General features: G+C 40.7%; 1 protein-coding gene and 1 long non-coding RNA gene across 4 annotated transcripts in view; one reads left to right on the top strand and one right to left on the bottom strand.

Moving 5' to 3' along the window:
* Positions 1 to 13,401, top strand: part of tpcn1 (two pore segment channel 1) — a 79,962-nt gene that overhangs the window by 52,340 nt on the left and 14,221 nt on the right. For all 3 annotated transcript variants that reach the window (XM_055655615.1, XM_055655617.1, XM_055655614.1), the window contains exons 11-17: positions 63 to 187; positions 342 to 390; positions 953 to 1,016; positions 3,084 to 3,128; positions 3,581 to 3,637; positions 5,746 to 5,799; positions 12,223 to 12,295. In XM_055655615.1, coding sequence (XP_055511590.1) covers positions 63 to 187; positions 342 to 390; positions 953 to 1,016; positions 3,084 to 3,128; positions 3,581 to 3,637; positions 5,746 to 5,799; positions 12,223 to 12,295 — 467 coding nt within the window. The remainder of the gene's footprint in view (positions 1 to 62; positions 188 to 341; positions 391 to 952; positions 1,017 to 3,083; positions 3,129 to 3,580; positions 3,638 to 5,745; positions 5,800 to 12,222; positions 12,296 to 13,401) is intronic.
* LOC129709338 (uncharacterized) overlaps positions 1 to 13,401 on the bottom strand; it is a 37,531-nt gene that overhangs the window by 10,005 nt on the left and 14,125 nt on the right. The window lies entirely within an intron of this gene.

Genomic DNA, 13,401 nt, shown 5'->3' with positions numbered 1-13,401 from the left:
CACAGTCAAACATAACCACGTATATAAATCATTTATATTTTATGTTGTATGCTTTCTTGCAGAGGCATAATGGCATTTCCTTCAAACAGTTTGAGGGTTTAATGAGATTCTATTACCCAAGAATGAGTGCTCGAGATAAATATCTCACCTTCAAAGCACTGAAGAAAAGCAATACAGAGTTACTTGGGTAAGGACTTTCAGGCATTATATCCTAATAATCAATCCCTTTTTTTTAAATGTTTCCGTTCCTTTCTAAATCATTTACACTCTTCAACTTCTACTGTGCTTGCTAGGATTGTGAAAGTATAAATAATTATGTGTTTAAAATATGTGTTCCATAGAATAGAAGATTTTTACAACTTCTATGAAGTTACTGGATTAAAATGGAAAGTAAGTATTGTGGAAGTTTTACAATTTGGATGGAGATATATATTGGAAAGTTGGATTGATGTGCATTTTATCTTCTCTATACTATTTTTATAATGAATCTAAACTGTGGCGTGCAAATTCAGTAAGAAAATCTAGTATAAAAATAATTACATTTCCAATGCATTGGTGATTTCTCAATATTCAGCATCATATTGATGGCAAACAATATTTAAACTATGGGAAGATGCTGTTTCCTTTTGCCTCATTTTTAAATGGTAATTGTAAAATGTGCCTTAATTGAATAATATAAATATTGTTCGATGATTCAGTCTATCCTTTTTAATGGAGTAGATCTCCCATTTCTCTGGGTGAAAGGGAATTTAAGCAAATTATTAGATTTATAACATAGTTTCATAATTTCTTCCCACGCTCTCTGTGCATCTCCCCTTGGGAATGTGTAATTGTTATTCCTAGCCTGATACATTATCATTTATTTATATAACATCTTAATAATACTTGCTGTCAAACAAAGTAAAAATGTGCTCCAATTGATTACAGTTTGATATTGCTTTTCCATCCCTAGGCAAAAAGAAGTGGAGACTATTGGTTTTATGACCTCCCACATACTCCATTTCTCATTTTTAAAGGTAACAATCACTGTGAACGATGTGTTGAAATTGCTAGGTTCATCTTGGATATCCCATAAGTGTTTTTTTTTTAGGTATAAAAATGACCATGTGATCTTTGAGAACCTTCAGTAAATTTAATTTTAATTTACCAAGTGGTTTATTGAATACATGCAAATATTGCAGATTATAATGAGTTACAAAGCTGGAGATTGATCTCCAAGTTTGAGTAATAAGTTCATAAGTTATCGGAGCAGAATTAGGCCATTTGGCCCATCCAGTCTATTCCGCCATTCAATCGTGGCTGATCTATCTTTCCCTCTCAACCCCATTCTCCTGCCTTCTCCCCATAACCCCTGACACTAATATTGGCTAATCATTGACATGTTATGGGTGAAATCAACATCAGAGCCCAAGAATGGAAAAAAAAAAAGTTTTCTTTTTGCTATTTTTAAGATTTCATTTTTAGGATTTATCAGAATTGCTAAGATTAGTATTTATCACCTAAAATTAATTATCTTGCAAGGTTAGTCAAATGGTCTTGCTTGAACTGCAGCGATTAGGTTTTGATGATATGTCCACTGTAAACATAAATAACGTTTCAGGTTTCTGATCCATGGTCATGAAGGAAACGCAATGTAAGTCCACATCTGTATGGTCCTCTAGAATACAGGAGTCAAGTGGTGATTTAATCAAGGCGTATACAATTATTAGAGACCAGATTAGGGTGAACAGAAAGGATTCTATTCCTCTAGTGCATGGATCAATAAATCAGGTGAGAGATTTAAGATGTGTAGGAAGGAACTACAGATGCTAGTTTAAATCGAAGATAGACCCAAAGCTGGAGTAACTCAGCAGGACAGGCAGCATCTCTGGAAGAAGGGCCTCGACCCGAAACGTCACCCATTCCTTCTCTCCAGAGATGCTATCTGCCCCTCTGAGTTACTCCAGCTTCTTGTGTCTATCTTCAAGAGATTTAAGATAATTGGCAGAAGGGTTGGAGGAGTGTTCAGGAAAACATTTTCATCTAAAGAATGGTGGTGAGGATCTGGAACCCACTGCCAGAAAGGATGGGGAAAGTTTGCATTACATTTTAAAGAGTGCTAAATGAACAATTGAAGTGGCTTAAAAATCAGAAATATTAATGTCAGACAGCATCAATGCGGAAAGCACGTAAGGAGAGGGTGGGAAGCGGTAGTAGTGTCTTTCTGAACAGCTTATTTTTAATACCAGCATATGACACTGTCTCAAATGGCTTTGTGTGTCATAACTTGTATAATTCTATAATTCCTGTGTAGTGATTTCTAAGATAGTTTGAATAGTTTCAATATTTTGACTTGAAACCATAATACAGATGTCATTTTTATTAGAAATAGACAGGAAATGCTGGAGTAACTCAGAGGGTCAGGCAGCATCCTTGGAGAATATGAATAGGCGACTTATCGGGTTGGAAACCTTCACATTTCGTCGGGGGGCAGGAAATAAAGCTGGGATAGCTGAGAAGGGGCAGGACAGAGCATGGCCAGTAATCGGTGAACATCGGAGAGAGGGGTCATTTGATCGGCAGATTGTTGGACAAACATCAGAGAGACACGTGTGGTAACTGAAGAAGGGTCTCGACTCGAAACATCACCTATTCCTTCACTCCATAGATGCACCCTCACCCGCTGAGTTTCTCCAGCATTTTTGTCTACCTCAGAGAGACAGGTGTGAGCCTGAGGGGATAACGAGTTGCGAATTGCTAGGCTCAAGGAAAAAAAATGTTTGAATTGTGTATCCATTGTAAACAGTATAAGTGGAGGGTGAGGTCAGCCAAGTTTGAGGGGAGGGGAAGGAGGCTGTTGGGGGTTAGTTATTTAACATTGGATAATTCAATGTTCATACTGTTGGGTTGTAAGCTACCCAAGCGTTATATGAGGTGCAGTGGAAATCGAGGAGGCCAGGACGGAAAGGTAAGGGAAAGGAAATTAAAATGGTCAGCTTTATGTTATGCCATTTTTATTATATGGAAACTTCAACATGTTTAAAATAGGGATATTTTAATTTGCTCTGAACGATAAATATTTGAACTATACTCTACTTTTATAGGCATTAATATCCTTGTGAAGTCCAAAGCATTCCAATATGCCATGTGTGAGTAGATGTATTTGTTGCTCAGTTTATACTAATTGATCCATGCTGGAAAAGTTATATTTACAGCTATCTTTATGATCCTTAATCAGTTCATCTTAAGACAGAGATGTGTTTTAAAGATGTTCCTGTAATGGTCATGTGAATACATTGTCTCCAAATTTTTTTAAATATGTATCGGGCCAATATTATGATTTGTTCCTGTTTCAAAGCTTTCTTCCAAACATTTTGATTGATTTCAGAAGAAATATAATTGGAAAAAGGGCAAGAAATGTTTCTGCGTAATACTAACGTCATAGCATGATAATTGACCGAGAAAATTGATTTTTTTTTGCACGTAATAATGTTTAAAATATTACTTTGGAATGAATGTTAAGCTTTATGGGAGAATTAATTACACATATGTTTTCTGAAATAAGTACAAAGATAAATATACACCTGTCTTTCTATTACAGATGTTGTAATTGCTGTAAACGGGATTTGGATACTGGCAGACACACTCATGATTAAAGGTATCAAGACTACTTTGCAACTACAACTCTGTAATTGGTTCAGACAGAACTGATTAATGAGTTGAATGGAGCTGACTGAGAACTGGCAGTTCCATAAAGAACTGTTTGATATCAGCTATTAGTGGCTCAGCTCATTACAGACCACCACTAGAGAAAAGGGTTGAAGCCACTTCATATCCAACCTCTCCACTTTATGCCAGAGATGAGTAATGTACAGATGGTAACCTCATTCATTTGGGTGGAGTTTCCAACCCTTTAAAGAAAAGGGCAGTGCACAAATGTGTATGAATTACTTATTTAAGAGTCAAGAGTATTTCATTGTCATATGTACTGACAATGGAGCAATGAAATTGTTACATGCAGCAGCATAACAGACCTATACGATACACATACAGCTAATATATAGCAAACAAACATTCAATAGATTAATAATTAATACATTCAATGCTTTTGATTGATTATTACAATTTAGTTACAGTTTAGTTTATTGTCGCGTATACTGAGGTACAGTGAAAACCTTTTGTTGCATGCTATCCAGTCAGCAGAAAGACAATATATGATTACAATTGAGCCATTAGATACATGTATCTTATAACGTATAGTGCAAGGTAAAGCTCGCAAAGTCCGATCAAGGATAATCTGAGGGTGACCAATGAGGTAGATGGTAGTTCAGGATTGCTATCTGGTTGTGGTAGGATGATTCATTTGCCTGATAACCTGTTGCTTGATTTCTGAGTATTTAATGATATTTTAAGTTAGTTTTATAAATGTTACAAATTATTTAAATGGAACAGTTCAGTTCTGAGGGGAGGTACACAAAAATGCTGGAGAAACTCAGCGGGTGCAGCAGCATCTATGGAGTGAAGGAAATAGGCAACGTTTCGGGCCGAAACCCTTCTTCAGACTGATCAGTCCGAAACGTTGCCTATTTCCTTCGCTCCATAGATGCTGCTGCACCTGCTGAGTTTCTCCAGCATTTTTGTGTACTTTCGATTTTCCAGCATCTGCAGTTCCTTCTTAAACAGTTCTGAGGGGAGATTGGTCTGTTCTCCCTGGAGGAGGTTAAGATGGGGCATGATTGCGGTATGTAAAATTATGTGAGGTATAGACAGAATAACCTGCACAAAATGTCTCCCCCATATCAGAAGTAGATAAAACTAGATGACATAAAGTTAGGGTAAAGGGGATGAGCTTTGGAGGGGTTAGGAAGGACACTTTTGTACCCAGAGATGGCACTGGAATGCACTGCCTGAGAAAATGGTTGAAGCTAGAAATCTCTTTTGTATCTGTTTTGTGTAAAATATGTGTTTGAAATTATACTTTGTACTTTGATTCAGACTCAGATTCAATTTATTTGTCATTGTCAGTGTACAGTACAGAGACAACGAAATGCATTTAGCATCTCCCTTGAAGAGCGACATAGCAAACGATTTTACATAATGTATTTCTCACAAGGGGGGGGGGGGGGGGTGCAATTTATTATTGCAGTCACCGAGGTACTATCATCAGCCGCCGGAAATAAGCTGTTCCTTGCTTTCGGCATTTTTTGTTTCCCTCCCATGGTGTTAGGGTCCCAGTCCATGGTTTTGTAGCAGTCCTTGGGTGCTAAAAGACATGATTGGGTTTGACAACTAAAAGCACGAACCGGTAGCTAGGCAGTGTTTCAGACCTGCTCCATGCCTTCCGGTCGGAGACAGAGCAGTTGCCATACCATACTGTGATGCAGTTGGTAAGGATGCTCTCGATGGTGCAGCGGTAGAAGTTCACCAGGATCTGAGGAGACAGATGGACCTTCTTCAGTCTCCTCAGGAAGAAGAGACGCTGATGAGCCTTCTTGATCAGAGTAGAGGTATTGTGGGTCCAAGAGAGGTCATTGGAGATGTTGACTCCCAGGAACCTGAAGCTAGATAATACTTAATGACCTGGCCTTCACTGCCTTCTGTGGTAGGAAATTCTGCACGTTCACCATTCTCTGAGTGAAGACATTTCTCATGATCTCAGTTCTAAGTGAGCTACCCTGTATCCTGATGTTAAGACCCCCTGGTTTGTGACTGTTGGGCCTTGTTTGAATTTTGTTTCTTTTTTTTAATGATTGTTTTTTTTTGTAGATGGTGCCTTTTTCCTAAGGATTGTGCCCTGGAGTTACATTGTATTTCTCACAAGTAAGTGCAATTTATTATTGAACTATTATCCAATGACATAATTCTTTTTTGTTTTGCATTTTTTTCCCTCATTGTGTTAGTCCCAGGCACATTTTGTAGCAGTGGTGTAAAACCTAAATGATTGGGTTTGAAATAAAAGCACGAATTAACTAGTCAGTGTGTCAGACCTGCTCCATCATTCAACGCGATCTTGACTGATCATCCACTGTAGTGCTCGTTCCTGTCTTCTTCCCCTATTGCTTGAATCCTTCAGCACTGACACATATATCTGTATCCCTTTTGATATACTTAATGACCTGGCCTTCACTGCCTTCTGTGGTAGGAAATACTGCACGTTCACCATTCTCTGAGTGAAGACATTTCTCATGATCTCAGTTCTAAGTGAGCTACCCTGTATCCTGATGTTAAGACCCCCTGGTTTGTGACTGTCGGGCCTTGTTAGTATTTTGTAGGTTTCTAAGGGATCACCTCTCATTCTGCTATACTCCGGTGAATGTAGACCTAACTAACCGAAGGTCTTGCCAGGAACCCCTCTCCCATCAGGCAAGAGGTAAATGTGTAAAAATTCACACCTCCAGATTCAGGGACAGTTTCTTCCCAGCTATCAGCAGGCAACTGAACCATCCTATCAACAACTAGCGAGCTGTGCTGAGCTACCATTACCTTATTGGAGACTCTCGGATTATCTTTAATTGGGCTTTACTGGACTTTATCTTGCAGTTCAGATTATTCCTTTTATCCCATATCTGTACACTGTGGACGACTCGGTTATAATCATGTATAGTCTTTCCGCTGACTGGATAGCACGCCACAAAAAGCTTTTCACTGTACCTCGGTACACATGACAAACTAAACTAAACTAAAAGCAGACTAGTAAATCTCTGTTGTGCTCTCTCCATGGAAGTACATCCTTTCTCACATAAGGAGGCTAAAAGTGCATGTAAAACACAGTTAGCTTCTCACTACGGCCCTGCATAGCTTCAACAAGACATCCACACATTCACTCATCCTCTTGAACTGAACGCTGTCATACAATTTGCCGTTCCAATCTGAACATATGCCTTCAGCGACTGGTGTACAAGGCCATTCTCACTAACGTTTCCCAGTCCATCACCATTCAGATAACAATCTGTCTTTTTTTAGATGCAACGCAGATTGCATTCCATTTATTTAATTTGAACAACTATCAAGCATTTGCCCACACATCCAACTTGTCACAATCACTTTGCAGTTTTTTATGTCTCCTTACAGCTGACCATCCCCCCTCAGCTTTACGTTGTCTGCAAATTCTGAATTATAGAGATATATTGATATTGATATATATTGTGCATTGAAGAGACTTGTGCTGGGGATTATTCTGAAATGCATCCACACATCATAATCCAAGGCAACCAAGCCATTCTAGGATTTATTTTTGAAGGAGAATGATTTTCTTATCCCAACCATAACAGAACAGTAAAATGGAGACACAGGAACTGCACATGCTGGTTTACAGAATAAAATAACAGTGCTGGGTATCCGACTGCGTTACTTCGGCACTTGTGTCTTTTTTTCATAACAGAACAGCCTTGATTTGGTGATGTTCCTGGATTTAACACTACTCTGCTTCATCGTACATTTGCCCATTTGCATTTGTTTTGTGTTCTGCAGATTTTTTTTGCTGTATAGTTTATAAATCATTACATTGTTTATAATTTACTTAACAAAAGTTTCTTTATCTGCCCTACCCAGCATATTCCACTCTGAGATAATGATTAAGGAAGTTGGGTGATTTAACCTCCATTATATGTTGAGTAAATCTGCGCTGGTCTTTCCGTACAAGTATATATCTTCTATTGTGCAAATATACCTAAAAGAGGTATTTTACCATAACAAATGTCTTTTTTCTTCAAACTCCTCATGACATTTTAACCTTCCTTGAAAATTCCCCTCAAGAGTGTAATGTTATGTCATTGTGATTGATCAGAATGGTTATGGATCTTGGATGCACTCAGTAATGGAACCTTAATATCTTTGCTGAGATGTGAAAACGAGAATATTATAAGACCCTTTTGTCAATGCGCTGTTGTCTTAGAATTATCCATCTTTCTACAGCAAGCTAAACATTGATGTTTGCTTCCACAATATATTTAGAAACAAGCTCTATTTGCATTTGTAAAAATATTAGAAAACTAAAGTTTGGATCACTTGTGGAATTTACTAAGCTGCAATAAGTTCCCCACAGCAATAACAAGCTTCCTTTTCATACTAATCAAGAGATTCATAGAATGCAAATAGGAGGTGGCCTCGCTGTTATTTTCAACCAGAACTTTCGGATCACTGAACTCACCCTCCCCCCAGTAGCATCATTTGAATTCCTCGCCTTCAAAGCCCTTTCCTCCATGACAGTCATCCTCATTTACCGGCCACCTAAACCAAACCCCTCCTTCCTATCTGACTTCACTGAACTCCTCACACTTGCCTCATCCCTCTCTCCACGTCTGCTGCTACTTGGTGACTTAAATATTCATATGGACTCCCCCACATGCAAGCTTGCATCTGAATTCGCCTTTTTACTTGACAACTTCTCTCTCACTCAGCACGTCACCTTTCCCACCCATGACAAAGGTCACATCCTTGACCTGGTCTGCTCCACAAATCAACCGGTACTCGACCTCCATCCATGCCTCTTCCCCCTCTCTGATCATAAGCTTATATGGTTCACCATCCCTTCTCCGACACCTCGCCCCCGCTTCCTCCGAGAAATCACCTTCCGTAATCTAAAATCCATCGATCCCCACCATCTCTCTCACCTGCTCTCCACCACTCTTCCCCTGGACTCAATCCATATCTCACCTGATGATCTCACAAACCATCTCAACTCCACCTTGTCTACCTCCCTTAACATTCTGGCCCCCCTCAAAACAAGAACCGTAACTTTTAACACATCTTCACCCTGGTACACAACTGCACTTCGTAAACTGAAACAGACTGGTCGCCGACTTGAACGACTCGCAAATAAATCATCTCTCACAGTCCACCATGAAGCTTACAAACTCCACCTCACTGCCTACAAAGATGCCCTCATTGCTGCAAAATCTGCCTACCTCTCCTCCATATTCACCGACCCCTGCCTAAACCACAGAACCCTCTTCTCCACAGTGGGCAACCTCCTCAAGCCTCGAGCCAACACTCTCCCTACCTCTACTCCGTATCTCTGCAACTCATTCCTCCACGTTTTCGCTGATAAAATCAGCACCATCTATCAATCTTTATCCCCTGTACCCGACTCCCCAGCATCTACTCCACCACCTACCAAGGCCCCTCCTTTCAACATCTCCACTGACCTCCTTACCCCTCCTCTACACTGCTTCCTCTCCCAGTTTGACCTGGTCACCTCTACTGAAATCTCCAAACTCATCAGCTCTTCCAAACCCACTACCTGCTCCCTCAACCCTCTCTCCACTCCCTTGCTGAAGTCCTGCCTCCCCGTTCTCTGCCCCTACCTCACTAATCTCTTCAACTCCTCATTGTCCCAGGGAATTGTCCCCTCCGCTTTCAAAACTGCTGCTGTCACACCAATCTTAAAGGAATCTGGTCTTGATCCCTCCTCTCTCATTAACTACCGTCCAATCTCAAACCTCCCCTTTCTTTCAAAAACCCTGGAGCGTATCGTTGCGTCACAACTTCATTCCCACCTCCTTGCGTATAACCTATTTGAACCCCTCCAATCTGGCTTTCATAGCACAGAAACTGCTCTCCTCAAAGTCCTCAACGACCTCCTCACCTCTGCTGACACTGGTTCCGTCAACATCCTCATCCTCCTCAACCTGAGTGCAGCCTTCGATACAGTGAACCATAACATCCTGCTTACCAGACTTGGGGACCTTGGCATTGAAGGTTCTGCACTCAGCTGGCACTGTTCCTACCTTTCCAACAGATCCCACTTCATCTCTCTCCACAACCAAACCTCTGCTACAGCCACAGTCACTCAAGGCGTTCCCCAAGGCTCCGTACTCGGCCCCCTCCTCTTCATCATCTACATCCTCCCCCTTGGTCAGATACTCCGCCACTTCAACCTGGACTTCCACTGTTACGCCGATGACACCCAGATCTACCTCGGCACCAAATCCCCCCACAACCCCCCTCTCCCATATCAACTCCTGTTTGTCAGCTATAAAAACCTGGATGCAACATAACTTCCTCAAACTCAACAGCGATAAAACAGAATTCCTCCTCATAGGCTCCAAATCCACACTCAGCAAAATCAATAACCCCACTCTCACCATCGACGGCACCACTGTCTCCCCATCTCCGCAGGCCCGCAACCTTGGCGTGATCTTTGATTCCACCCTCTCCCTTGAGCCTCACATCCGCCATGTCATTAAAACCTCCTTCTTTCACCTCCGCAACATCGCCAAAATCAGACCCTCTCTCACACCTCCCGCTGCTGAAAGACTCATCCATGCCTTCATCTCCTCCCGACTGGACTACTGCAACTCACTTCTCCTTGGCATCAGCTCCACCTACATCAACCGACTCCAACTGGTCTTGAAAGCAGCCCCCCGACTCATCACCCACACCAAATCCTGGCATCACATCACTCCAGTCCTCAAACAACTTCACTGGCTTCCCATCTCCCACCGGATCACCAACAAAATCCTGGTCCTCACCTACAAAGCCCTCCACCATCTGGCCCCCCCATATCTCCCTGACCTCCTCTCCCCCTACCAACCCTCACGGTCCCTCAGATCCACATCAGCTGGTCTCCTCTTCATCCACAAGACCAACCTCCGAAGTTTTGGGGACAGAGCCTTCTCCAGGGCAGCTCCCAGGCTCTGGAACTCCCTCCCCCAACTGATCCGCAATTCCATGTCCCTCACCATCTTCCAGTCCCGCCTCAAGACCCATCTCTTCACCTCTGCCTATCCTTAGCCCCACGTCCCCCTCCCTTTTCATCTGTGCTTGAATTGCCTCATATTGTGTTTTGAATTGAATTCTGTCTTTAATTTGTGTACTAGTCATGTCTCTACTATTTATTTCATTCCGCTTACATGTTTTTCCTCTACTTGCTAAATTTTTGTAAGGTGTCCTTGAGACTCTTGAAAGGTGCCCATAAATAAAATTTATTATTATTATTATTATTAAATATTTTTTTCAATTTAGGTAATAGGTGCAGGAGTAGGCCATTCGGAGCCAGCACCACCATTCAATGTGATCATGGCTGATCATCCACAATCAGTATCCCGTTCCTGCCTTCTCCCCATATTCCTGACTCTGTCCGCTATCTTTAACAGTCCTATCTAGCTCTCTCTTGAAAGTATCCAGAGAAACGGTCTCCACCGCCCTCTGAGGCAGAGAATTCCACAGACTCACAACTCTCTGTGTGAAAAAGTGTTTCCTCAACTCCGTTCTAAATGACTTACTCCTTATTCTTAAACTGTGGCCCCTGGTTCTGGACTCCCCCAACATCGGGAACATGTTTCCTGCCTCTAGCATGTCCAATCCCTTAATAATCTTATATGTTTAAATAAGATTCCCTCTCATCCTTCTAAATTCCAGAGTATACAAGCCCAGCCACTCCATTCTCTCAGCATGTGACAGTCCCGCCATCCCAGGAATTAACTTTGTGAACCTATGCTGCACTCCCTCAATAGCAAGAATTAATTGAATTAATCTGTTCAAAGACAGTAAAGACATTTGAAAAGCACACAGGGTTAGTTTAGGTTATTGTCATGTACATGTACTGAGGTGTAGTGAGAAGGCTATATGTTATGTGCTATCCAGTCAGCTGAAAGACAATACATGATTACAATCAATCTACCTGCAGTGTACAGATACTGGATAAACGGAATAACATTTAGTGCAATATAAAGTCCAGTAAAGTCTGATCAAAGATAGTCCAAGGGTCTCCAATGAGGTAGACGGTAGGTCAGGACCATTCTCTAGTTGGTGATAGATGGTTCAGTTGCCTTATAACAGCTAGAAATCAACTGTCCCTGAAACTGGAGGTGTGCGTTTTCAAACTTCTGTATGGGAGAGGGAGAAAGAGGGAGTGACAGTGGTGAGATTTGTCCTTGATTATGCTGCTGGCCTTGCCGAGGCAGCTTGATGGAATAAATGGAAGGGAGGTTGGTTTGCGTGATGGTCTGAGCTGCTTCCACACATCTCTGCAATTTATTGGATGGAGGTGTTCCCAGACCATGCTGTGATGCATCCCAATAAAATGCTTTCTACGGCGCATCTGTAGAAGTTGGTGAGAGTAGTTGGGGACATTCCGAACATGTGGCAATTCCTGCTAAAATAAACTCAGAAATTAAAAAAAATGATGATTGACTCTATAAACCTCCAAATAATTTAATCATCCCGTTCTTACACTCAAAATTATTTTCACTGCAGCATTTTTTTTTTCATACAGTGATTGTAATTTTATGTTTTGCGCAGTTTATGGTGTTGAAATGTTGCTGAAAATTACTGGACTGGGACCATCGGAGTATTTCACATCTGGATGGAATCTGTGAGTATGGAATAAACATCACTTAAAATAAATAACGTTTCATCTTTTTGTGGCAAGAAAGTGCAGGCATATTTCTTAAAGAGTGCTGGAAAAATAATATAAATCAGAATTGATTTATTTAATCAGTGTTTTTAAATTGAAATTTTATATCCAATGTACGATCAACCAGTTGACAAAAATACTTTATACGGCAATAAGGCAATGATGTACCTGCAGCTTTGCATTTAGAGTCTTGATTATTATTCTGCTGTGCCTCCTTTGTGGTTTTATGGTGAATTGAAGCACAGCGGACGTACTTCTTTCACTTATTGAAGCTTCTGCATTAAAGTATTACCACTATTTATTCAGAAGTTTTAAGACTTTTCAAGTGCAACTGAGTAGGAATTCTTGAATTGCGGCTAGACACTACTAATTTTAGTTCTTGCAACCGTTTAAGGAATGTAATGCAGGAGTCTCAAAGCGAAGTCTTTCTCAAAACCGTCGCTGTTTTCAAGAATGACAAAGCCCATTTAGTTCATCAAACTAATTTTTGCAATCGGTTATTTCAGCATCCAAGTAATTATATGTGTCTTAAGATGTATTACTTTCCCTAAAGATAATTACAGATTATTTATTATGTATGGAAAAAGAACATATTTTAAATTAGTTAAATTTACTTTTCATTCATTTACACACTTATAGATAGGACAAAAATCACATTGGGTTTACTTCCAGAACAAACTCTTCTTATTACAAATTAGCCAACTTGGGAGACACATTAAAAAATATCAAAATAAATTTTATTCAGGATAAAAGATATGTACAAAACAAGAACTGTGCAAAACATACATTTGTTAGCGTTATATTTGGTAGTGATCTCAAAGACTATAATTATACCTCGCACCTTGCCACTCATGTGGCCTCCTGGTGTGATATCCCTTCCCTACACCATACCTGCCCCCCAATGTGCAGCAGTAGAAGGACCCTAGAATTTAGGAGATGTATGTCCTAGGGCAGCTACTTCCTGTCCGAGGGCAAATTCTCCCAGTTACAAAGCATACACTGCTTTTTATACTACTTCTTATCTACATTTCCTCTCCCCTGTAGTCAGTGGAGTGGTCGCCAGG

The sequence above is a fragment of the Leucoraja erinacea genome, chromosome 25, assembly GCF_028641065.1.
Source record: "Leucoraja erinacea ecotype New England chromosome 25, Leri_hhj_1, whole genome shotgun sequence".
Taxonomy (NCBI): Eukaryota; Metazoa; Chordata; class Chondrichthyes; order Rajiformes; family Rajidae; genus Leucoraja; species Leucoraja erinaceus.
This window is presented reverse-complemented; position numbering and strand designations above follow the sequence as displayed.